The sequence below is a fragment of the Ambystoma mexicanum genome, chromosome 13 (genome assembly GCF_040938575.1).
Source record: "Ambystoma mexicanum isolate Mex_15411 chromosome 13, UKY_AmexF1_1, whole genome shotgun sequence".
Taxonomy (NCBI): domain Eukaryota; kingdom Metazoa; phylum Chordata; class Amphibia; order Caudata; family Ambystomatidae; genus Ambystoma; species Ambystoma mexicanum.
In genome coordinates, this window is record NC_090938.1 from 755,739,737 (window position 1) to 755,764,379 (window position 24,643).

General features: G+C 46.4%; 1 protein-coding gene across 1 annotated transcript in view; it reads left to right on the forward strand.

Moving 5' to 3' along the window:
- Positions 1-17,775, forward strand: part of AIF1 (allograft inflammatory factor 1) — a 147,112-nt gene extending 129,337 nt beyond the window's left edge. The window contains exons 5-6 of the mRNA XM_069635069.1: positions 4,969-5,131; positions 17,109-17,775. Coding sequence (XP_069491170.1) covers positions 4,969-5,131; positions 17,109-17,196 — 251 coding nt within the window. The 3' untranslated portion in view covers positions 17,197-17,775. The remainder of the gene's footprint in view (positions 1-4,968; positions 5,132-17,108) is intronic.
- Positions 17,776-24,643: the final 6,868 nt, after the last annotated feature.

Here is a 24,643-nt window from a genome sequence, read left to right on the forward strand (position 1 = left end):
ACCTTTCACCAGCATTAGACACCGACAAAAGAGCTGCTTGAACTTACAACCCCTGGGAATCAAGGGCTGAGGCTGACAGTGGGAAAAGCGCCCTTCAACCTTCTTCAATCAGCTGCCAAGTCCTGTGAAGAATTGGAGTTATAGCAGTACTTACCTGTAGACCTAACTCCCCTTTAAAGGTTTGATAACTTTTATGAAACATTTCTAACACTTAAGCACTCTGAAAGTTGGGAACACTCGTGTTAGCTAGTTTAACTCGTCCCCAGACACGTGGAACTGTTCAATGGACCTCAGAGACCCTACCTTCATTTTTTCCAGCACCACAAACTGAGTGGAACTTTGCTGAACTTTTGGGCACAAGGCCCCATACAACTTAGGGATGGACTTCTGAATTTAGGGTGGATTCTCTGTGGGCTTGTAGTGCGAATGCTAATCTGTACCTTTCTTTTCATGGGTTTGATATGTATTTTGCCCTACACCAGTAATTGTATATATGCATCGAATTGTAGAGTTGTGTGATATTACCTCTTAGTAGCCCTTTTCCCTGTGATATTTTGGTCCTAAGTAAGTATTTTTATGCCTGTTTTCTCTAAGTGTGTTCCTTGACAATTTCACTGTGTGTGCTCATTGTGGGCCCCAAACTCACCACCTCTTGAGACCTAGTCTAGACCACTTGCCTTCCTACCTTAGACTGGTTTGGCTACAGCTCCTAGAGTGGTCCCTGTCAGTGTGTGTGTGTGTGTGTGTGCGTGCGTGCGTGCGTGCATGTGTGTGTGTGTCTCTGTCTGTCTCAGGAAGAGGGTGGGACTGTCTGATCACATTCCTGCAGCCAGAGAGTCTTGGTGTGGGGTATGAGTGAAACCAATAGTTCTCCCTGATTGGACCACTGCTGGCTGTTTGAATGATGCAGACCCTTACCATTGGTGGGATTGGACTTGCATCCAGCAAGGATTTTGGATAAGAGGACTTCTGCAACCATTTGCTCAGATCAGCGTTGGAGCCAAGAATCCTTCATAGAAGAACAGCTGACTGAAGATCCGAAGAAGACTCCTGAAGAGGCGCAGCATCCCTTCCTGTGTTTAGGCCAGTGAAGCAAGAGAAACAAGAGTCCAATCTATGGACCCTCCGTCCCCTGCACACTGTGGTACTGTAAACAGTCAACAATTTAAATTCATATAGAGTAATAATCCACTAAATCTGCATTTCAGATGCGGAGTTCATAAAAGGATATTTTATTCAGTTGAAATACAACGAGGAGGCCAGTCAGTAAAATTTGAGCTTGATGCATTTCGGGGAAAACACTCCTTCTTCAAAAGCAATTTACACTTTGAAAAACAAGAAAAAAGGAAAGTCACCATAACACTTTGATAAGCATGAAGCAATATACTATTCAGAAAAATGTGTTGACAATTCATTCATACAAGAATACCAGTGACTCTGGCAGAAATTCATTGAATTTACATAATGCTACTTTGATATGGTGGTGAACAAAGGGTGTTTTTAAATGACATCGCTCATCAAAAAAAAGCAGCACATTTTATTAAATCCCATACACACGGATGATGTGGTTTTCTATTGCAATCCAAAGCATTAGTGAGAACAGAAATGGGGTCCCCTACCAGGCCTTAAATCTGTGACCAGTCCTGTTCCAAATTGAAAACGGAACTGGATCTGCAGGGTGTCAAATAAATGCAATCATGAATCCTTTGGGCCGGTGAAGCCCTGTAACACTCCCTGATCTGCAAAGGCTGTGTGTGGTGCTTCATGCTTCAACCCCTGACTGGTGGGACCAACCAGTCTCAACGTGTTCTTCTGGATCCAGCCTTCGGAATTGTCCCTGGACCACCCGGTGGACTAACCAACTGTCCAGTGGGCTACCTCACTAGAGAACTCATCGTTCCGTGTTTGCAGGTGGAAATTTGGTGGTCACAGCTTGTGGTATAAGTCGCCTTCCTGGTGCATTTCAGCCTCCCAGCTTCAAGGGATCCTGCTCTGGAAGGACTTCTATAACCACAATTGCAAGGCTTCCTGCCACCATCTGTGTGCATTGGCCGTCACTGGAACTTGCCTTGCCCCATCCTGTGAAGTGCCCTGAAGAGGGCTGCATCAGTGCTGTCTGCATTTTTCCATCGCGAAGGGTTGCACTCAGCTCCTGGACCTGTCTGGAAGAATCCTTGCACCTGCAGCTCCTGGGCACTTCTCACCGGAACCAACAGTGGGAAATCCAACCTCACTGGACCCCCCCCCCCCGCCCCGCTCCCACAACCCCTCCGCCGACTCAGAAATCCACCTGGCTAAATCAGGAGTCAGCGGGTTAAGTAAACGCAAAGCATTGGCCTCTCCCTGTCCTCTGTAGGATAACATTGAGAAAAAGCCTCTTTGTATCTTTCCATTCCACTGTATTTTGGTCGTCAAACCTGGGTAGTACCATCTGCTGAAAGATCAGAACACATTTTACTTACCTAGTAACTTTGATGCACCTTTTCCTTTGAACAATCACCAACACCAGTAATTTACCTGCTACAGATATATTCTGGGGAGAAGCATTGTGAGTTTTGGGCACAAGGTCCTACTCTTAGGGATCAGACTGTTGAAGTTAGGGAATATCACTTGTGACTTGTTTCCATCTTTACTGCATCACTTTACTTACCTCTCTTGTCGATTTGAAGTCATTGAATTCATTTTAAGAACCTATGGTGACTGTATATATGTTTATTATTGAGTGTTGTGCGATGTTATCACCTGCTTGTTTCATTTTTAGTGTGGTTTAAGGCCTAGAATAAATACTGTATTTTTATATTTAATTTAATTGTGTGCTTCACTGTGGACACGTTGTGGACCCCTGGCCCCGCTCATTCTCTCCTGAGAATAGCCTTGACTACTCTCCTTGCTACCTTGATTGGATTTTAGCTAACCTCTCACAGTTCCCCTGTTCACTATAACTAGGGTGACCTCCTAAAATCTGTCCAACAGGCCAGATTCTGGAAATCTATCTTAACACCTGGATAAGATGGTTGAGTAAATGAACACACTAATAGAGACTATAGTTACTCTGACTTCCTATACTTGGGAGGTTTCCAGCCCCTGACAGAGAGTTGAAGTATACACAGAAAATGCAGCTGAGCATTCTGCATGGATTCTACTCCTGTACATAACTCAGCCCGGTCTTCCAGACACATAGTCCACGTCATGTACCACGAAGCTAGAAGGCCATCTCAACAAAGGATTGGTTAGATAGCTCATTAAGCGCACAAAGCAGAGAGATGTTTGCAGCATGGGTGCACATACACAGCAAGGCTAGCAATACTATCTGTCCTTCTAAGACAGGGGTCGGCAACCTTTGGATCTTCAAATGTTTTGAGCTACAACTCTCATCATCCCAAACAGCATAGCCAAAAGCCAAATATAATGGTAATTGTAGTTTGAAAAATCTGGAAAGCCAAAGGTTGCAGAGCCCTGTTCTTAGTTTCACTCCCCTCCCCCTTGGCCAGCATTACCTTTTGGCTGCATCTATCTTTGCCCTTGAGCAATGCTCCATTGCTTGCTAACTATCTTTAAGCACCAACACCCGCAACATTTAATTTTGAGATTTTTAGTATATTAATGGCTGCTGTGATCTGTGCCGTTCATATTAAGAGTAAGGCCACTCGTTGATGCCTTTTTAATAATGGTAATATTAGAAATTACAATGTATAGAGACCAGGCCACAAAGTAGATGGTCTGTTGCTGCTGAGTGGTATCTAGTCTTCTTGTCCTATGTGAGTCACTGGAGAGCCGGGAGGCTGGGTCGGAGGGATGCTGATGGTATTAAGATTGGAGCAGCCATCAGAAGAAGGGCGGGGAAGGGTGCAGCACTTTTCCAGAACCAAGTGTCGGTCTCAGTGACTGCCCAAAAGTTGTCCATGAATGGCCCCTATTGGCCGCCCTTCAGCGAGTCAAAACAGAGTGTTTGTGGGTCCTCCCCTTTTCTCGCCATACTGCTTTTTCACAATCTCAATCACGTGACTCCCATCCACACCAGTCCAAGCGTAAAAAAAAACAGTGGTTTCATCTGCAGCAAGGAAACAGGACAGACGGGATTCATGGTATACTTCACTGGGGTATTGAACACAAATTCAAGTTTCGCTGTGCCTGGCCAGGCATCTGAGCTGTACCACAAACTATACTTTCTCCGGGCCTTTCCTTATACATCTATTACTCCTTTTATTGACATCGGAAGGGCGGAAGGCTGAGTTGGCTTTCTGGGACATGATCATCTGGCTGGCAGGTTACACACAAACACACATCTCTGTGGCAGCCACTGGGCCTCATTACAAGTTAGGCAGTGCAGATACAATCATCAGTAATGCTGTGGTAACAGAGTTACTGCTGCATTAATGCTGTGGTAACAGAGTTACTGCCTCATTACCGCACCTCTCAACTATATTTTTGGTGGGGGGTGGAGGAAAAACCTCCAGCAAAATGCTGGTGGTAATTCCGCCATTGTGTTGCCAAAAAATAGCTGTGTCGCCGGTGGTAAATCCACAGAAATCCCCACAGAGGTCTATGGACTCCATAAATGGGGATTTGCACTGCACTACCTCCACTTACAATCCTGCAGTAAATCAGCCGGATCAAGTGGCGGTAACAGATTTACCGTCGAAATACTGGCAAACTTGTAATGAGGCCCAATGTCTAGTTAAACAAGGTTCAAGCATCACTGCTTCAGCTGCCATACTCAAAACCTCTAGAATGTGCTACATACATGAGTACTCACCTTAAAAGGGGAGTCTGCAGGGCTGTGACCCAGTCACAGAGGGGCCTAGTGTCAGTACACCTTCTAGTGATCTGCTATTTAAGTAGCCGTTCCATTCCATAGCCTTAATTTCAAGGCTCAGCCTAGCGTATTCTAATCACGAGTAACCACTCTTCCTTTATTGGCTGTTGGGGCCTCTCCTGATCGTTCTGCGATTCCTTTTCTTTCCCTAGATCTGATGAGCCTGAAAAGGATGCTAGAGAAACTGGGTGCCCCCAAGACACACCTGGAGCTGAAGAAGATGATCCGAGAAGTGACGGGCGGAGTCAGCGAAACCATACCCTACCAGGATTTCGTCCGCATGATGCTGGGCAAGCGCTCGGCCATATTCAAAATGTACGCACTGGGGTGGGATCAGAAGGGAAAGCATGTAGGTGTCTGTGCTGGCATATGTAGTTTAGTGATTTGTTAGACACTACAGAATCTATCCCAAAGATCACTTCCAATAAGGCAGAAGGCGTGATCTAGTAATGCAATCGACTTCAAGGGGCATAAAAATAGAACTTTCACGGGTTCAACACTTGGATACTTTTTTAAATTTCCTGTGAAATCTGAAGGGGTCGTCCTCTACAGCCAAGGGCTCCGTTGGGGTATTCCAGAGAACCTGACCCTGCACTGCAAGGTTGCGTCCCCCTTTTTTGTTGTTGTCAGTGTTCTTGTACGTCTCTATATAGACTACGCTGGCATCTCTTATCGCGTGATACTATTCTGGTTTTGAGAAGGCTCCAGCATCCAATGCCCTGCTCTCTTAACTGATGACATAAATGGAAACATGGTCAATTCCTTTGGGTGGGGAACCTCTAGTATTGTAGATCTCAACACTGCTCCAGAAGGCCTGGCAAGTCTACCTGGAGCCACCCTTATCCTTATGCATCATGCAGCTGAACTATTGCCTTCATCTGATCTGCAGGTACCCTAAAATAGTTTCATGGGTTATTTTGGTGCAAGAATGTCTGCTTGATGTTAAAAGTATAGGAAGATGGTGGGGAGGGACAGTAAAAGATGGCCTAGAATTGCATTTCAGATTGAAATCTTATAATATCCCATGAAAGGAGCGTACACCTAGCCTTTAACCAGAGTGATGGCCCAGTGACTATTTGCTTCACATGTTGTCTACTTGTTTGTAAAATGCTTTAGGAATCTAACAATTTCTTGTTTTTATATGACCGCTTAGTCCTTACGTGGTGCTGTTCACTAGGAAAGGGTATAAAACAAAAGTAAAAGTGGTAATTGCCGTAGTTTGTCATAGGTAAAATGTTCAGGGTGTTATTCTGGATATTTTGTAGTGCTTGGGTTAGTACTAAGAGGGTGGGCTTTTGTACCCCCAGACAGCGTCCTGTGTGCGTCATTAGGGTGGGGTGTTGTAACCTCAGGTGGCGTCTTGTGGACATTATAATGGTGAGGTGAAGTTTTGTGTATGCCGTGTAGGTGAAGTGTTGTGGATGCACACCATGCCCTTGCAGTTTGCACCCTGGAACGGAATTGCCTGTAAATCAGGAGGGTGTGGTTTTGTGCCCTGTGAGAAATCAAATGGTGTTTCACTATCTACACTCCGGGCATCTCTTGCTCAGGTGGCCAGTGCACGGCCATTGCTTTGGGATCCGGACCCTGGGGGTGGACAAGTGCGGGAGGATCACCTGGGTGAGTGGTCCCCTGGGAGTGGGGTTGAGACATCCGATGGCAAGACGCGGTATCCCCCTCTTCAAAACACAACGTACCCAACACTTTCTCCACCTTTATAGGTTGTTGAAAGTCTTGTCCCGTTACCACTCCCCAATTCCAACAGGTACCCACATCAAAGGGAGGTGTAGGAGAACAAACACAACAAGGTAATTCCCCTTCTTCTGACTATCTTTTAAACCCCTCTCGAAAAAAAACTACAACTCCCACAATTCCTAGCTCCACTCTAGAAATCCCATTTACCAAACCATGGACGAAGAAGAGGCAAGAGGGAGCTATGAAGATTACCCATATAAACCAATGCACTAGTGATTCATATGGGCAGTCGCCATTTTGTCCCAGTGATGAGGCCAGGCAAGGTCAGGCCTCCCTTTACAATCATTCCCACCTGAAACCTGTTAACTCTCCCAGGAAGTATAAAAGGCCGAACACAAAGACACACTTTGAGTGAGCTGGGGATGCTGGATGGTGCACAGAGGCTGAGAGGAGAGAATTCGAGTTGGGAAGACCCTGGAAGGCATGGAAGAAGAAAGACTGCCTAACTGCCTGGCCTGTGAGTATAGGGAAGGCTGCAGTGTAGAGAGGGAGTTCTAACTCCAGGGAGCCAAACCAGGGGCAGTTGGGGATTACCTGGCAGTGCCCACACCAGAGCTCCTCCCCTGGGCAAAACAGGAAAGCCCAGGCCATTGAGGGACAGATGGTGAGACCCTGACCTCATCAAGTTATCTAATTAAGGAAGAGTAGAATTTGTTCTAACTACCTAGAACGTCTCACCTAGTACCTTGTATGAAAGGTGTATCCGCAACAATATTTTTGCATTATCCTAAAATCTAGAGAAACCTAGGTACGTTTTTAACAAGGCTGGCTCTTCCTCTATGCAAGTAAATATTAAATGTCTCATCGCTTAAGGCAAGCATGCAGTCTTTCATGGATAGTTTGAACATTGTTACCATTTAAAAGTATAAAACAAGATCTCTATGAATTCAACATATACTTGACACTGATATTCGAAATCAAGAAAAACATGCTGTGTTTTTCACATTTTATTTAAAATATGGAATTGCAACTCCATTGATTTCTCAGGCTTGAAAAGTCTGTCTTCTTTTCTTGTCACCAAAATGTGTCAATTTGTATTTGAGTTGAATATGTGCTTCCTTGTAACGATTCCTTGTTTACATTACCTGCCCGCTCGGCTAGAAGATTAGCACAAAATATTACTCCCTTCGTGACCACATTTGGTAATAAATCACTTGCCTAGTGTATGGTACGTAGGGAATTCAAATAAGTCCAATACACCATTGCTAAAGAAACCGAATCTGTTCCAGCCTGTTTAAAGAACTACCGGCCTGTTGCAGGACTATCATGGCCTGGACAAATATTAGAGAAAGTGGTTGCCTCACAATTACAAACGTTTGTTGAGAATGAGGCACTGCTTGATGGGTTCCAGTCAGGATTTCGGCCCAAGCATGGGACGAAAACGTCCTTGTTAGCAGTGTATATTGAGTTGCTAGAATTGGTGGACAAAGGGGGACTCACCCTTTTCGTGATGTTGGATTTGCCCGCAGCAATGGACACAATCAATCACAGCCTCATACTTGATCATCTAACAATGCTTGGTAACATCTCTGAAAACAGACTTAGAAATGGTTTGGATCATTCCTAGATAACAGACATCAGCAGGTATAATCCAGGGGCTACACTTCAGACCCTATTGTGATGAGCTGTGGAGTTCCACAGCAATCGTCACTTTCTCCCCCGTTTAATTTATATATGCAACCCGTGTTGAACATTGTGAAAAGTCATGGCCCAAGTTACCACTGATATGCCGATGATACACAAATATGCATTAACATTGACAACATTGAGGAGGCTTTCTTGAGAATGAATCACTGTCTGGAAGACATAAACTGATGGATGTCTAGAAATCAACTTCAGTTGAATGCAGCAAAAACAGAGCTCAATCTGTTTGGACCTGGGAAGCAGGTTTTGGCCGCAAGGGAATATTTTGCCCCATGTATTCTTGGGGAGAAACTTCAATTTTCTGCTAAGGTTAAGAACCTAGGATGCATGTGGCAGGAGAACTTGGGCAGTGAAGCACAGGTCGGGGCCAAGGTTCAGTCTGTACATTACCCTCTGCGGATGCTCTGATGAGTCATACCATGTAGTCCCATAGAAGGCCATGCACTAGTGGTGGGGCTATGACAAACACCCATCTAGACTAGTGTAATAGTCTCTTGAGGGGCATCCCAGCCAAACAATTACACAGGCTCCAGAAGGCCCAAAATGCAGCAGTCAGACTGATTAGCAGTCTAGGGAGAGCATATAATGTCTGCCCCCACCGTAGGACACTACACTGGCTGGCTGCTGAGGACCGTATTTAATTCATGGTAGCTTGCATGATCTTTAAGTGTCTAAAGGGATTAGGCCCGGAATATTTAAGCAATAAAATCTGCCCCTACAACCCTTTGAGGACACTTGTGTCAAGGGACCAACTGTTGTTAAGCAGCCCCCGGTCAGTATTTGGTACCAGATGTGACAGAAGATTTGCAGTCTTCGGTCATAGACTCTGGAACAGTATACCGCAAAAGATCAGGGAGTGTGAGACACTTACCCAGTTTCGGAAGACCTTAAAAACCTTCCTGTTCAAATAATCATAATCCTTGGATTCCAAGATGGCGGCCGCGACGAGGAGACGTACTTGGGTGTCTCTCCCGCCGGGCCGCGGTACAACAAAGCACAACAATAGGCTTTTTGGTGATCTGGGGGACTGAACTCTCCTCCCCACCATGCGGAACGGGAGCGGACCTGGGATTCAGTGTAGTGAGCCTCGCCGAACGAGATTCGGGCCGCCAGGCAGACGCACGGGTCGAGCGGCGGAGACTGAGAGAGGAAGCTGGTGCGCGCTCTGGAGCTGAGCCAACGGTGTGGCTGAGACAGCCGAGAGTGCGTGAGAAGAGGGGGTAGGTGGCTGCGGCACCCTGCCTCCCCCCAACCCCTCCGCCAGTGGGGGGAGTGGCCGGGAAGTCCCGGTGACACCGGGTGAAGGAGTACACCCCAAAGTGCGGAGCAACCCGTGAAGAGAGTGAGGGACCCCTGTCAACCCCCGGCCTGGTGGGCAATATAGGACGTGGACCCCCTCGGCTCCAGAATCACCGCGGTGCGGCAACCTTATCTCGCCTCAATCAGCAAGTAGACGGGGGCCAGGGCACGGCGGGATTCCCCCCGCCTGGACGAGGAGGAGCATGACGCCCCTCACAGTGGAGCTTCCCGGGGGTGCGTGCCAGCAGGAGGTACGGTGAGGGGGGAGGAGAAGGACAAGCGGAACGTCCCCCTTTTGCACGTGGCAGGAGAGCGGACGTCAGCTCCCTCCAGCACTCCCATAGCCAGCCAAGGGCAGGAAGAATACGGAGGTGGTGCACATCAGGTGGGCAACGTGGACAGTCATCGCGGGCGGCCACCCGGCAGATTCAAGATACAGTCAGAGAAGATTGGGTGGCCAGGTAGGTGGTGCCCTCTGGAGAGCTGGGCTACAAGCAGAAGGGGGGGGCATCCTGGAGTGGGGTGCTATCCACGGGGGTCCTGGGAAGTGGAGAATACCCTCACGCAGGGTGCAGGCAGCTGGATGGCGTTTCCCTCCCACTGAAGCAAGGGGTTATCGCTAAGAGACAGAAACAGGACCATTCCGGGCTCCACCCAGAGGGGGGGTCGTGCCCACATAGAGCACTGACCCGGAAGCAGAAAGAAGGTTCACGAGAGAGGACTGAGAGAGGACCCAGGCAGAAGTAGGGGCAAGGGTCGGTTCAAGCAGAAGAGCAAGGAGGGGAGGTGAGCGGAAAATTGGCGCTCTAGGCCCGGCGCCAACACAGAGAGGGAAGTAAGTCCTGTACCGTGCGGGGAGATCCCGCACGAGAACATAATGTCGAAGACCAAAGGGAAAGGAGGGCTGCCACAAGTACAGTCGCATTCCGCCAGGCAGGAGGCAAACCTGGTACAACTTTGGTCATCAGATGCACCAAACAGCTCACGAGGGAAGTCCCAGGAGGAGACACCGGGAGAAGGGAACCAGGCTCCCATGCAGCCTCAGCAGGCCTCGAAGGAGGATATGCGTACATGGTTCAAGGAGCTGCAGGATAAATTTATGACCATAGTTAAAGAACAATTTGCTTCCTTGAAAGAAGACATGAAACAATCGGTATAGGAGCTCAGAATGGACATAACCAAGCTGGAAGAACGCACGGACACTCTGGAAAGAATTGTCCAAAATGCAGAAGAGGAAGCACAGCAAATCAGTGAAACACAAGAGCACCTGGTGAGGTTAACGCACAACCTAGAACTTCAATGCGAGGACCTAGAGAATCGCTCGCGCAAGTCCAATATACGCATCAAAAATATGGTGGAGTCGGTGGTAGATAAGGACCTCAAGTCAGCAGTTCAGGAAGTCTTCCGAGACATTTTGGCAGCAGAAGATACAGAAGAGGTTAAAATCGACAGGGTCCATAGGGTGGGGCCAAGGAGATCTGGAGAACCGGGGGAGCGCCCCAGGGATGTTCTGGTGGCCATGGCATCATATTCGCAAAAAGAACAGATCCTAAGGAAGGCAAGATCTATGGACCATATCAGGATGAACGGGGTGGAGATTGAACTCTACCAGGATCTTGCAGTGGTGACTCTGCAGAAAAGGAGAGCGATGACCCGCTGCTGAAAGAGCTGGGGAAGAAGAACATTAGGGACAAATGGACCTTCCCGTTTGGCCTTCTCTTCACCTGGGAAGGTAGACAACGGAGGGGGGGCTTCATGCGAAGAAGGTATGCAGGTGATGGGCATCCTGGAGGATGGGGTGACGAGGGGAGTCGACGGTCAAGGGAGATTCTGCGCAAGAAGCCATGGGAGTGGGAAACAGTGCAACACAGGAAGAAACAAGCAGGGGGAGGTAAACGGTGATCGCATCAATCCTGCTGAGGTCGGGATAAGATGGAGTGGCTTGGAATGCTACCGGGGGGGGGGAGGAACAAAAGAGACAATAGCTACCAAAGATCAGTAAAGCACGCAGCCTGGTGTGGGCCTGACCACCAGAATCCATGAGTCAAGAGGTAAATGCAGAGTTTAGGACTCCCTGCACAGTTATTCCCGAGTCTCTTGAGAGCCAGGAGCGATGGGTTTAGCGCCCTAGCTGGTTTAGATACCTGGTCCTCCTCGGGACAGTTGTTGACATGTTGGGTTTGTTATTTGGTTGGGGGAAAGAAGGGGGATTGGGATGGGGGGACCCTCTGGGAGAAGGAATGGAGCGAGCCTTCAGGGATCAAGGGAGTCGCAGAAGGGAAAAAAGTCCATGGGTAAACTGAAAGTCCTCACGTTCAATGTAAGGGGTCTCAACGTCCCGGTAAAGAGGAAAAAAATAGAACACCTTCTAAGCAGGGAAAGGGAGGAAGTGCTACTTTTATAAGAGACCCACATTAGAGCTAAAGACAACTCCAAGTTAAGATTACGAGGGTACACTCGGATAATACAATCTAATGCGCCAGATAAAAAAGCGGGGGTCCTTATCGCCCTTAGAGATTCCAGGGGCATTCAAGTCCAGAGTACACGGGCCGACAGACAGGGACGCTTTGTATTTGCAAATGCCTTAATTGATGGGACGGGGTATACCCTGGCGTCTGTTTATGCACCTAACATGGGGCAGGAGGGATTCATGAAGGAGGTACTAAAGAACCTGGAGGATTTTGCCATGGAGAAAGTAATATTGGGGGGAGACCTGAATCTCACCTGGCTTCCTTCATTAGATAGGAGCTCAGGGAATTCCCAGGGCCAGCGGGCTCCGTCAAAAAATCTCAGACAGAAAATGGTGGACATGGCTCTGTGCGATGTTTGGCGGGAACTTAAAGGGTCTCAAAGAGGTTACACTCATTTCTCGCACGTCTACAATACCATGTCCAGGATTGGTTATATCTGGGTGGCCGCAGGGATACTGGGGGAAGTTCAGGGGATGGAGGTTGGCCCAATTACTATCTCGGATCACGCCCCCTTATGGTGTGTATTTGCTACGCCAGGAAAGGGAACCTCCTTGTGGAGGTGGAAGCTCCCCCAGGATGTTCTCTTAGACCCAGTTCAGGGAGATTTTGTTCGGGACAAAATAGTAGAGTACTTCGCCGACAACGACATAGGCGACACTTCGGTAGGAACAACCTGGGAGGCATTCAAGGCGGTCCTGCGAGGCCACATGTTCGCATTAAAGGCGTATTAAGATAAGCAGAGACATCATTGGGTGCAGGAACTAGAAAAGAAGATAACAGAGACACAAAAGGAGCTCACGAAGAACCCCACTTTGGGTTTGAAGAGGGCTCAGATATCTACAGGTCAATCAGACGAAGCAAGCAGAGAGGAGTCTCCTCCATCTCAGACAATGATACTACATTAAGACAAACAGGGCGGATAAACTTTTGGCCATACAGTTAAGGGCCAAGCAACATGCACACACGATAAAGAGCATGCGGAATGCGAAGGGGGAGACACAAACAAGATCCTGTGAGATAGGAGAAGTCTTTAGAGGCTATTACCAATCACTCTACACATCCGACAAGTCTGTTACCGCAGACCAAGACACTTACCTGCGGTCCATCACCTTACCACAAGTCACAGAGGAGGAGAGATTAGCTCTAGATCGGGACATAGAGGAAAAAGAAGTGAGGGCAGCAATAAAAGAGCTCCCGCCGGGCAAAGCACCTGGGCCCGATGGGTTGATGGCCCCATTCTATAAGAAATATGCAGATATCCTTGCCGCATTCTTAACAAGACGATTCAACTCATTTAGGGAGATGGGTAATGTTACACCGTTAATGAATGAAACCAAGGTGCTGGTTTTTCACAAGGCTGGGAAAGATCCATTGAAACCCAGGGTCCTACCGCCTGATAGCCCTAATAAACCTTGACGCAAAACTCTATGCCAAGGTCTTGGCAGCAAGACTCTCCCCGCTGCTCCCCCAGCTGATAGCGATGGACCAATCCGGTTTCGTTCCTGACCGGCAGACCCATGATAACTTGAGGAGACTGTTTCACCTAATTGAAAAGATAGGCATCACAAATACCCCAGCTGTTTTGTTATCTTTAGACGCCGAAAAGGCTTTTGACCGGGTGGAGTGGTCCATGCTGTTTATAATACTTCAGCATATGGGGTTTGGGGAACACTTCATAGAAATGATTAGGGCCAACTACAATACTCCCTCCATCAGAATTGCTGTTAACGGAGAAGTCACAGGAAGAGTGGAGATTGAGAGGGGTACAAAACAAGGCTGCCCTTTGTCCCCTCTTCTGTATGCCATCTTTCTGGAACCCCTCCTAATACGGATCAGGGAGTCACCCTCTCTCATCGGTATAGAAATGGCAGGCCAGCAGCATAAAGTAGTCGCATATGCGGACAATATGTTGGTGGCCCTCACAGAACCGGCACGCACCCTATCTGTAGCCAATCAAGAGTTGGACAAATTTGGGGCAATATCGGTGCTGAAAATCAATATAGCCAAATCAGAAATGTTTATCCTGGCAGGAGATAGGAACAAAATAATGCGCAAAGCAGCGGCATTAAATTTAAATGTAGCAGATAAAGGGATCAAATATTTAGGCATTAACCTAACACACAGAATACATCAATTTTATGGGGCTAACTACCCTGACCTCCTGGGGAAGGTGAAGAGGGATACAGAGAGATGGAATCCTTTAGCGATTTTGTGGTGGGGCCGCATAGCCACAGTGAAGATGAACATTCTTCTGAAATTGATTTATTACTTTCAGGCCATCCCGATTAAGATCCCTAAATCTTTCTTTGAAGCACTCAATAAAGTAATTTCAGAGTTTATCTGGAAAAAGAAACCCCCTAGAATTTCCAACATGGTACTAACGGCTCCGACTCAGGAAGGGGGAAATGTCTCTTCCACATTTTTATAGATATTACCAAGCGGCACAGATTTGGGTCCTTAAGGAATGGATGTGTGGGCACCGCAAGATAGGCCGGTAGCGAGATCCCCTCTGGTGGAGATACTGTGGAAGGGGAAATCCAGCAGCCACCCAAATCTATGGATCAGCGAAGTGATAAAGGCACCTCTGTAGGTCTGAGATGAGCTCTAGCGAAAAGGCATCCTATCAGAAGAACTAAGCCCCTTTACGCTTATGTTCGGGAACCCAGACTTCCCACCTTGGATGGAGAAAGGGGCATTCCGTAAATGGGAGGAAGCAGACTGCAATAAAATAGGGGAAATGTTCCAAGATCAAGAAATCAAGTCATTCGAGGATTGTAAGGAACTGTTGAATTTGAAAGAGGCGGACAGATATAGATATGAACAATTAAGACACTGGTTAACGTCTCCAAAAGTCACTCTGGCCGCCACAAGAGATTTCACTCCATTTGAGAGGTTTACTCTGACCAACCCCGGGTCCAAGAAACTGGTATGGTGGGTGTATAAATGTATTAATGTTCAAAAAGAGGCACTCAAGTGGAGCTATATGCTGAGGTGGGAGCGTACTTTGGGGGAACCCATCACGGCTTTGCAGTGGGAGGACCTCCGGAAGGGCATCCCGAAGATGACAAGATCGATCCAAATGAGGGAAATGTGGCTAAAGGTGGTGATTCAATGGCACTATACCCCTGTGAGACTAAATGCTATGTATCTGCAGACATCAAAGCGGTGCTGGAGAGGATGCCAGGGGGAGGGTAGCTGGAGGCATATTTGGTGGGACTGTGGTAAACTGCAGGGGTTTTGGGTGGATGTGAAGTCTCATTTGAGGGGGATCTTTCCACTGGCGGACTTATTGAGTGAGAAGGTATGGTTGTGTGGCATGAAGGACCCGACCGCAAAAACGTTCTCTAAATCCCAATGGAGAAGCTTTATGGGTCTCTTGATAGCGGTTTGGGCGGTGATCGCCCAGAACTGGAAGCAAAGGGATCCGCCTCTAATGTTTAGTTGGCTCCAGAAGGTGTGGACTCTATTAGCAATGGAAAGACTAACACATAACCTGCAAGGCACACAAGGAGCGTTCATAAAGGAATGGGGTGAGGTGCTGGAATACCTCCAATCGGATTATATGGAGCAATGGTGCCCAAACAAAATAAGAATTTTGGACATGTTTAAGGCATAAATATTGCTTGTGTGAACCGAGGGTGCAGTTCTTCCGGAAGGGGGTAATGGGGGTGTTGGGCTGTGTTTAGTTGATATGTATATCTTGAAACCAATAAAAATATATTTAAAAAATAATAATAATCATAATCCAAATACCTGACAACCCCTAGCTGATACAGTAATGAACCGATCACCTAGTGACTTCTGATCTCTCTATCTGCATCTTTTATATGCAATGGATTCCAACTGCGCCCTCATGCGGTTAAGTCCGTATCGGGCGTGTTACAATACTCAAATACAAATAAGTGCTAGATTAGTTCTCCCTCTGAGATAGCACAGGTAGTTTGCTTGCAAATGCCAAGGTAACGGTCTCAAATCAATATTGATGAAAGCCTTCATTATGCAAAATACAGCAGTTGCAATACAGAAAAAGGACTTGTGCACCCATTCCATTAAATGGCATTGCAAGGTTCAGTTGAGCATTACCTTAGTGCGTACTGGCATGTCTTAGCAGGTCTGCTGTCTTGTCTTGCTCCTCTTTCTGTAGCCTGTCGTGCAACCTTTATCTCGTACCTATCTGGTTTCTTCAGTGAGTGCCCTCTCATGTAGATGTCTTTCCTTCAAAATGGCCACTATCTTTCATACTGTCCAATCAGATGGCATTTAGGCCAGCACACCTACAATCACTTTGACAGGTGCCTGTCTTTGTAAAGTAAACAGCAATCGCTGAAGCTTTTTAGCTCCAAGCCTGGAGCTTCCGACTGTCACCTCTTTGGCTTGCCTGTCCAGGGTGCTAAATCATGCAGTATTGAAACTTCTGGCTTCAAGCCTCTTGCTCGGAACACTGCTGTTTGAGTGATGCTGTTGGAACCTTCCTTCTTGGCTAATGCAGACATTGGAGCTTAATGCACAGGGTTAATATTTACAATTTAATACAAGTGTTCCTTACCATCGCATTTTCACTTGCGCCGGCCATTTTGGATCTTGTCAATGTTATTGAAATTATGTTAAAAAAAGCTAAAGCTGATATTGTTAGGGCAAATATGGCATTTCCTGATAATGCCACATTAGGGGGCTACAAGAAATTCCTTACTATGGAACTGACCCTGGCCCTGTACAACCTTTGATGCTGTCTTGCTTTAATGAGGGGTGGGGACATGTTGGCCTCAGGTGTTCGATTAACGCAAAATCGATGGTGGGATGTGAAATCGAAGCTATTGTGATTCAGCTGCTGTCGTTTACAAATGCCACTGCTAATTTGGCTTGGATTAATCAACTAATTCGTCATCTAAAATGTATTATCATTCCTGACCGATAAATTGTCATCAGTTTGCTCCCTCATACTTTTCCCTCTGTTCACTGTCCATCCTTCCATCTATACCTTTCATTACCGCCTCTTGTACTCTATTGCTTAATTTTATTTTGCAGCCCTCTTCCTCTTGTTGATTGTCTTATCTTGCATCCTGGTTGCGTACCCTCACTTCCTCTGTCTCATAAATGTCTTACTTTATTTGCCCCTTCTGCAGCATCCTGATGTACGAAGAGAAGGCCAAGGAGCAAGAAGAGAAGCCTGCTGGCCCGCCTCCAAAAAAGGTCATATCGGATCTTCCCTAGGTACTCCTCGATTCCTTGACCAAGAAGCCTATCCATAGCCCACAACTCAACAGGATCCCCACTCTCCATTCAACTCTAGCCTTTACACAGACTCTCCCAACTTGTTTCAGTTGATGTTCTTTACCTAACAACCTTCCGCTGGACTTGTGGAGCCGCTGGATTTCTTTTTACATCAACATCAACCTGTTCGCCAATGGTCTTAGTTAAAGCGGCAGAGACCTGCGGCCATGCATAGAATGGAGGATGATGCATTCAGGCAAATCGTGCACATTAGAGCTTCACACTGTGCACCTTTTTTAGAGATCCCCACCTCTGTGAAAGGACAACATTCACTGGATACTGAACCTTCACAATGTAATCCAGCCTGCCTCTACACCAAATTGACACATGTTGAATGCTAATTTGCACAGCTCATCAATTTCTTTTTAAAGAAAACCCTGTTGTACGTGTCCCAAAAAACTGATGTCTGGATACTTTGATTGCGCTAAAGATGTATTCATTTTCTGGTTGGTGCTGGACTTTGCTTGACACATTTTGTAATGGTTTTAAAATATTCAATAAAATTGATGTGTAGTAAGAGCTGATGTTTCTTTCATGGAGTAGGCCCTGCCCTGAAACTAGGGAGGGTGCATCACGAGATACTCGGCAGTGAAAGGTGAATAAAGCTGCTTTATTGAGAGAATTTCACAGTGGGGCTAATTTAGTTGCATGTGTCCCAGTTCCTTTCCCTGCCCCTTTTCTTTACCCAGAAGCAGGCAAACTTAGGAAGAATGTACGTTCACCAAGGCTACCTTCACCTCTTGTCTACTAACTAACACTAAAAGAGGAGTGAGGTGGAGAGTAAAGAAGAAGTGATAACCAGAAACAGAAAGGATGCTGCAGGTTCAAAAATAGGAAGCAGCGGAGGGGTAATATATTGGAGGTTTGGGATCATTAATGAAGTAAATTGAGGTAACATCAGCTGAAAGGAGGTGGAGAAAATTAAGGAGGAAAATATGCAGGAGGAAGAGGAAGACCAAGCAGGTGGAGAAGAAGGGAAATGAGAAGAGGACCTTGGAGGAGTGGAGCAAAAGAGACACATTCATAATGTTGGTTTTGCATTAGTTTGTGGTCTGGAGCTTCATTGCTTCTTAGGGGGGGTTTCCGTGATTACACTCTGCTGATTGGCAGCATGCTGCAGAGTGCTTGTGTTCTCTGATGTGCAGTCATTCAATTCGGCCTCCATCATGCAGGAAGCAGGCTGTTGGATGCACATCAGATTATTTACTATGTGTAGGATTCTGCGACAACACCATCTCTGTGACCTAGAAATGCATCACCTTCCTGCCGTAGCACCCTCAACACTGAACTCTGCTCCCCTGCAATCATTTCCCGTGGAAGGAGGGAGTCTTATGACAATCCCACGGGTCTTACTCTCAGAGGGATGAGGGTATTAACTCTAAAGGGGAAGCATGAACTTGCTTAGGTTTGGGGTTCTTCTAAAAGGGTCCAGGGCATCTGGTGTATCCATGTGAGAAGCCCCTGCCAAGCGCCCAGGACGTGGTGTGTTGGTGGGTCAGTGGATCATCCCCACTCTCCCCCTTCCACCCAACCCAGGGTCCAATATCACATAGGAGGTAGTGGATCCTGGCCACTATGCCTACCACCTACCCATAGGGTAAGACCGTGGAAATAGTCACCGCGCAAGTCTACGTTCTGTTTCTTCAGTTTGACGCTTCCCTTAACTACACAACCAACCACCCTCCCAATCTGTGCTCTGTTTTTCTCTAATCACACTAAATTTATGTTCTAAGAAAATACCACGAGGCTCAAAATAACCTCAAGAATAGAACAATAAAAGCAGTGGGTGAAGCAAGCCATTGTTTCCATGCCTCTCCTAGTTTGCAGCAGTTGCACTGCCTTTCATTTGAAGCTGCAATGAAATTCAATGTTGTGACCGCAATGCACAGACCACTGTGGTGTAAGTCAGCCAATTATTAACAGAACAAATGAAAACCTATCACAGCGGCAGAAACTGGGGCTCATTCCAACATACCATCCAAAGGCAAAATTCTATACAAAAACCCATTTCCCCAAAGTCATAGTATCTCCGGTAGTATGCATGTCACATCAGCAGCCCGTAGGCCTCGGAAGAGGTGTACCGGCAACACAAACATTCCCTTAATGTGTACAGATGACACTTGAGCCACTGTTGTGCCCATTTCCAGGGCTCCATCCACAATGTCGTGGCCCGGCAGAACAGTACACGGCCTGTATACAGGGAGGACTACTGACCAAGGACACAGGACCTGGAACCTGGGTAAATAGAAACCGCATCAAACAAATCATACCGGGGGTCGCAAGAAAGAAGGATAGGGATGACTAGGAGGGGTGATCCCCCATGTAAAGCAAATTTAGTGCATGCACTTCCACAATCTTGTACATGATGCACCTGGGCTTTGACAATATAAATAAAAAGGCCTACACCACCTGGCTGGCCCAAGCTTGACAACTTGAGCCCATCACAGAAATGCATAATCCCACATTTACAAAGATTTGACTACACGTGCCATAATAATTAGGGAAACTATACAGAGACTGGTATTGGCCTAGTTCTTCAGTAAAAGATTAGTGTTCATCACAGACTTGCAGCAAGCTGCCCATGAATAGCAATTCCTAAGAGCATGGGAACAAACACAGATCCATATCACAAGACCAAGTGAGGAGAGCATCCATATGTTCAGGGCCGATATAAAATACAAAATGGTGGCTGGCTCAGATATAATCTCTGTCCATGCCCCCCCTAATCCCACATAACCACCAGCACATGGCCCAATTACAGGCATTCCCAGCCCATATTACACAGGTGCTGTCCAATTTCTTAGACATCATCCTGGGGGAGGTAGAGACTAGACTTTAAAAGGCAGCCAGCCTAGATGTTCAGGGTAATTCCGTGGGAGACCAGGAACGAGGAGCATGGCTCTACCTGGAAATGTTGGTAGGAGGCGTGCACCAGACCCTAGAAGACCCCAATCTGGGAGATTCTGTGGGTGGGGTGAAGATTTTGAAGGTGGAGACCAGACAGAAGGAGAGGCTGGTAATGAGAGAGATGAGAAGGGTAAGTAGGAGGAGACTGGCATTTATTAATAAAGAAAATAAAGAAAAAGCCTAACTTTCCTAGAAGGGTTTCCCTACTGCCACTAAAAATGCTAAGGGAATTGTCAAGATTTCAGTGTAAATCAATAGTCCACAATCAAACATCTACTTCTGTCCCTCAAACATATAACTAAACTAAAGAGTAAGTGAATCCTCCTGGTCCAGAAGAATGGTTCCCTTCTTCTGGACAGTGGATCACAGTTCCAGTAGTTAGGTGGGATCTTCCCAAGGCACAAAATAAAGTTCCAGGTTGAAATGTCAAAAAGCAACAAAGTTCTCAATTTATACTCAAAACGTAAAGTTCTGGTTCAAACATCAACATTCCTTATTACCCATAGTTGCTTCTTCACTATTGGGTTCCTATAGAGTGCCTGCCCTATCCAGGTGTCAGGCTCTGTGTTCTTCCTCACACAAAGCCAGCGGGAATGACTCCCTTCACCTGTACTCTCATTTTTTTTACTATGCTTTTACAATTGTGGAATCCCAGGGGAATTATTCAATTCCCCTCGTCTTTCTTGGCTTTGTTCTCACTCTTCGTACCAGGGAGCAGGTCTGCCTTCCCCTGGCCTTTCCCAGGCTTTTGAACACAGTTCACAAAGCCAGGGAGAATGTCTCCCTTCCCTTGGCCCTTTTGGTATATTTTGGTTAATGTGGGTCCCATACCCCTATCACAGTTTTAGTGATTTGTTTTGGCAGACCCGGTTCAGTACCCTGCAAGGTACTGCCACGAAGCAAATGACTACTGATGCTCTCCTTAAAATGTGGGTCCCAGACCCTGCTTTCATCTTTGTATTTCACTCCTGACCTTTAGTTTAAGGCTTCTCTGGCCCACTTCTCTGACCCCAACAGCCCAAGTACCTTCTGGGTCTCTGTCATGCCTCATTCAGTGGTTTAAGGCACTTCTGACACCTATGTTTGCTTCTCTCTGTGGCTTCAGTGGTACTTGCAGTGACTCTGCAGCATTTCATTCTGTATGGGCTGCACATCTCTGCACGATTGTGCTGTCCGGTGGCTTCCTGCATTGGCACACCCGTTTCCCCAGCTCTCCCATCGGCCTGCATGCCGCAGACCAGGTAGGCACTCCCTCGGTTCCTCTTATCGCATTCCGGAGAGCAACCTCTCCATCACCCTGCGCTGGACATCCTCGTAGCTTGTGGTTCCTCCTGGGAGGGTCTGACAGCAAGGTAAGTCCTTCCTCTGTCTTCATTCGGAATGGCCGATGAAATCTAGACCGCTCACTCAGGTTCCAATGGGGATTCGTTATGGCTCCACACCTCCTCCTCATCTCAGCACTTCTTACTGAAGTCCTCCCTACTCTTTGTAAGGGGTCAGAAATGTGAGGCGGACAACTTTTTGAAGATTTTTGAAAAGATGCCATTTTATTAACTCAGAAGGTTGGATAAACTCCTCACTATCCCTACCCTGATGAGGATGTCCCTGCCTAAAGTAAACTAAAGGAAACCCTCTAACAAAAAGTTTCTGTCCCTCACACATGTTCATTCAACAACTCAACAAGGTAATATATGGCAGTTCAAAACCAACAAATATAACAGTTAAGTTTGCATCATGATAACTGTCACTTGGTGAATGTCCCCTAACCCCGATTCAAGCAGGATTCTGTTCAACAGTTCCAAAAGAATAAGGAAATCCTGTCTTGTAACAAAGATGCAATCCAGTTCTTTTGACTCCAACTTGATAATAAAAGTTCCATTACTTCAGAATTGTTCACGTTTTTTCCTCTTTCCACCTGTGACACAAAGAACTCTAAATCACTTTTTCTCATAAACCAAGACCACTTCCTTAGTTCATTAGAGTCAACCGAAATTGTCTTTTGTTAGGATTTTTCTGCAACAAAACACTTGCTTTGACAATGTTAGATAATTCTGCAGCAGTTTACACAACGCTTGCCTCAGCAATGTAAGTTTGTCATGATGATTCTGTAAGACTTCCCAAAGACATCTTAATGGTTCTACCAGTTCTTCTTTATGACTTTTCACCACCACACCACAGTACTGCATCAACTTCCACCTGGTCCACTCACCTGCCAGGCCTACTACTACAAATGTCTCTGCTCTGGTGTACTCTCCTGCTGCCATGCTAAATTGTCTTTGCGCCCCTGTACACCCGAAGTAGCCCCCCCTGCACCATGAGATGTGGCTTTGCCAGATTGTGCTCTCATACTACCCACAACCTACCTAATTTGTCTTTAGCAGCAGGTTAGCTGTACATGGATATTGCCTCCAACCCACCTATTATGACCTTAGCAGCTCATGGCTGTATAGGCTGTTTGCCTACATGTTTGAACTAGCCCCCTGTACCATGAGGTGAGGCTAAACATAACGTGCTTCTACTGCTACAATGTAACCCATATGCCGACCGTTACATTACCTTGAACTACCATGCACTTTCTGTAACTAGCGCCATGATGCCTGCGGGTCTGGGTGCGATAAACAGATGTAATAAATAAAAGAAATAAACAGAATAAAGTGTTACAAAGTCCTGTGACCTGGTGCAGTCTCCTGTCAGGCTAGAATAAACTACTAACCATAAGTACTTCTCTGGTAAAGGTTAGCTTCCAACAAATTTGCATTGTCTCTTGCTCCACAACATTAAGTTTAAGAATGTCTTCAGGGAAAACAAGAACCACATTGGTGCTGTTTGTTACACACCTTTGATTGCCACGCACAATGCAGGATGCGCTCCACTCCTTCGGAATGCCTTCTGCCAGAAGGGCAGCCTTCTTGCCACTCTTGTTTCTCCACTTCTGCATTAACCAAATGCTGACAATGATTCTGTCTCACGCTGACAATTCTTTAGCTTTGGCAATGTGGGATGAAGCCAGTCCCTCTTACAACCTTCTTTACATATGAGCAATAGGTTTTACAAACATTAGATACATGAATTGCCTTCTCTTGGCTTGGACCATGGTGGTTCCTTTTTCTTTGTCTTAATGTATTTCTCTTTTGAATTAGGCAATAGTTGTTTGTATTGGTTTCTTTAAATATCTTGTTGCTAGCTTTTATTCTGAAAATATTTATACCTAAGTCTAAGTCCCTACAGATACATTACTTGCCCTGTGTGTGAATAACTCATACACCCCTAGTATAGCAAGCCCATGCCTAGTTGGCGATGGTGTGCCGCCTACAAGGGGTATGTGAATTCTTGCCCTCAACTCTCTCACTACTTTCCTAAACTCGAGTAGTGGGTGCACATGTCTTGGTGGTCGGTGTCTTCATTTTATTAGTACTGCCTTCAGTCTATGGGCCTCATTCCGGGTTTGGAGCTAACCATGGAGTAATTTGCTCCGAAACCGTCTCAAATCCGGCATGGTGAATAGAGTAATTACCGGTCCATTCCAGGGTTGGAGGGACCGGTAATTCCCCATTCATCTTTTGCCCTTCCCCATTCCAATTTCTGCCCCATAGGGCTTAATGGGAATGGGGAAGGAGGTAATTACGGCACCGTAAATTACGGTACCGTAATTACCTCCGAAGTACCTTTGCGGGTCCCGTACTTTACTCCTGCTAAAAGCAGGAGGTAAGGAAGGACCCGCAAAGGGACCTCAGAATACGGAGGTAAGGGATTACCGGCATCAGCACCTTTACCGGTGCCGGTAATTCCTTACCTCCAACCTCGGAATGACCCTCTATGTGTCTTATACTTAAAAACTATATATCTGTTTTGACCCGACCGGGTCAGAACAACAGTTAAAAAAGAAATGTTTCTTTCAGTAAGTCGAATGACTTCATATTGTTCTGAACATAAAAAATGATGAAAATGATGAAATCTAATTATTCAAGCCCATTCCTTAAATTGGTGTAGGGCCTTGGAGTTGTGGTCATCAACCTAACAACTCTATAAAGTTGTCAACCGGTTTCAGCTTGTGTCCCGATCCCTGTAGATCCACATACGTGTGTTATTCGTCAACGCCGTTTCACGAATAACACGCGTATGAGAGACAGTACCCCGCAGTTCAGAGGGACAGACACTAGGGATGTATGGAGAAGTCTGGAGACTGTAGATACCCAGTATCCAATCACATTCGCTTCAGAGCCTGAGTCTTGGGACTCCCAACTGACAGGTCACCCATGCAGGAAGACACTAACAATGGGAAATGGGATAACATCAAGGAGGAGAATGTAGGAGGATCTAAAGAGGTGAACAGGAGCACCATTAAAGGACTAGTGGAGAATGTAAAATGGAGTGAAATATTATTAAAGAGGAAGACAGGGCAACTAATTAAAAGTTTTGTGGGGGTGTGACTTAAGGTGAGAGGCTCACCTAAAACACTGTTTGGAGTCCCAGAGAAGAA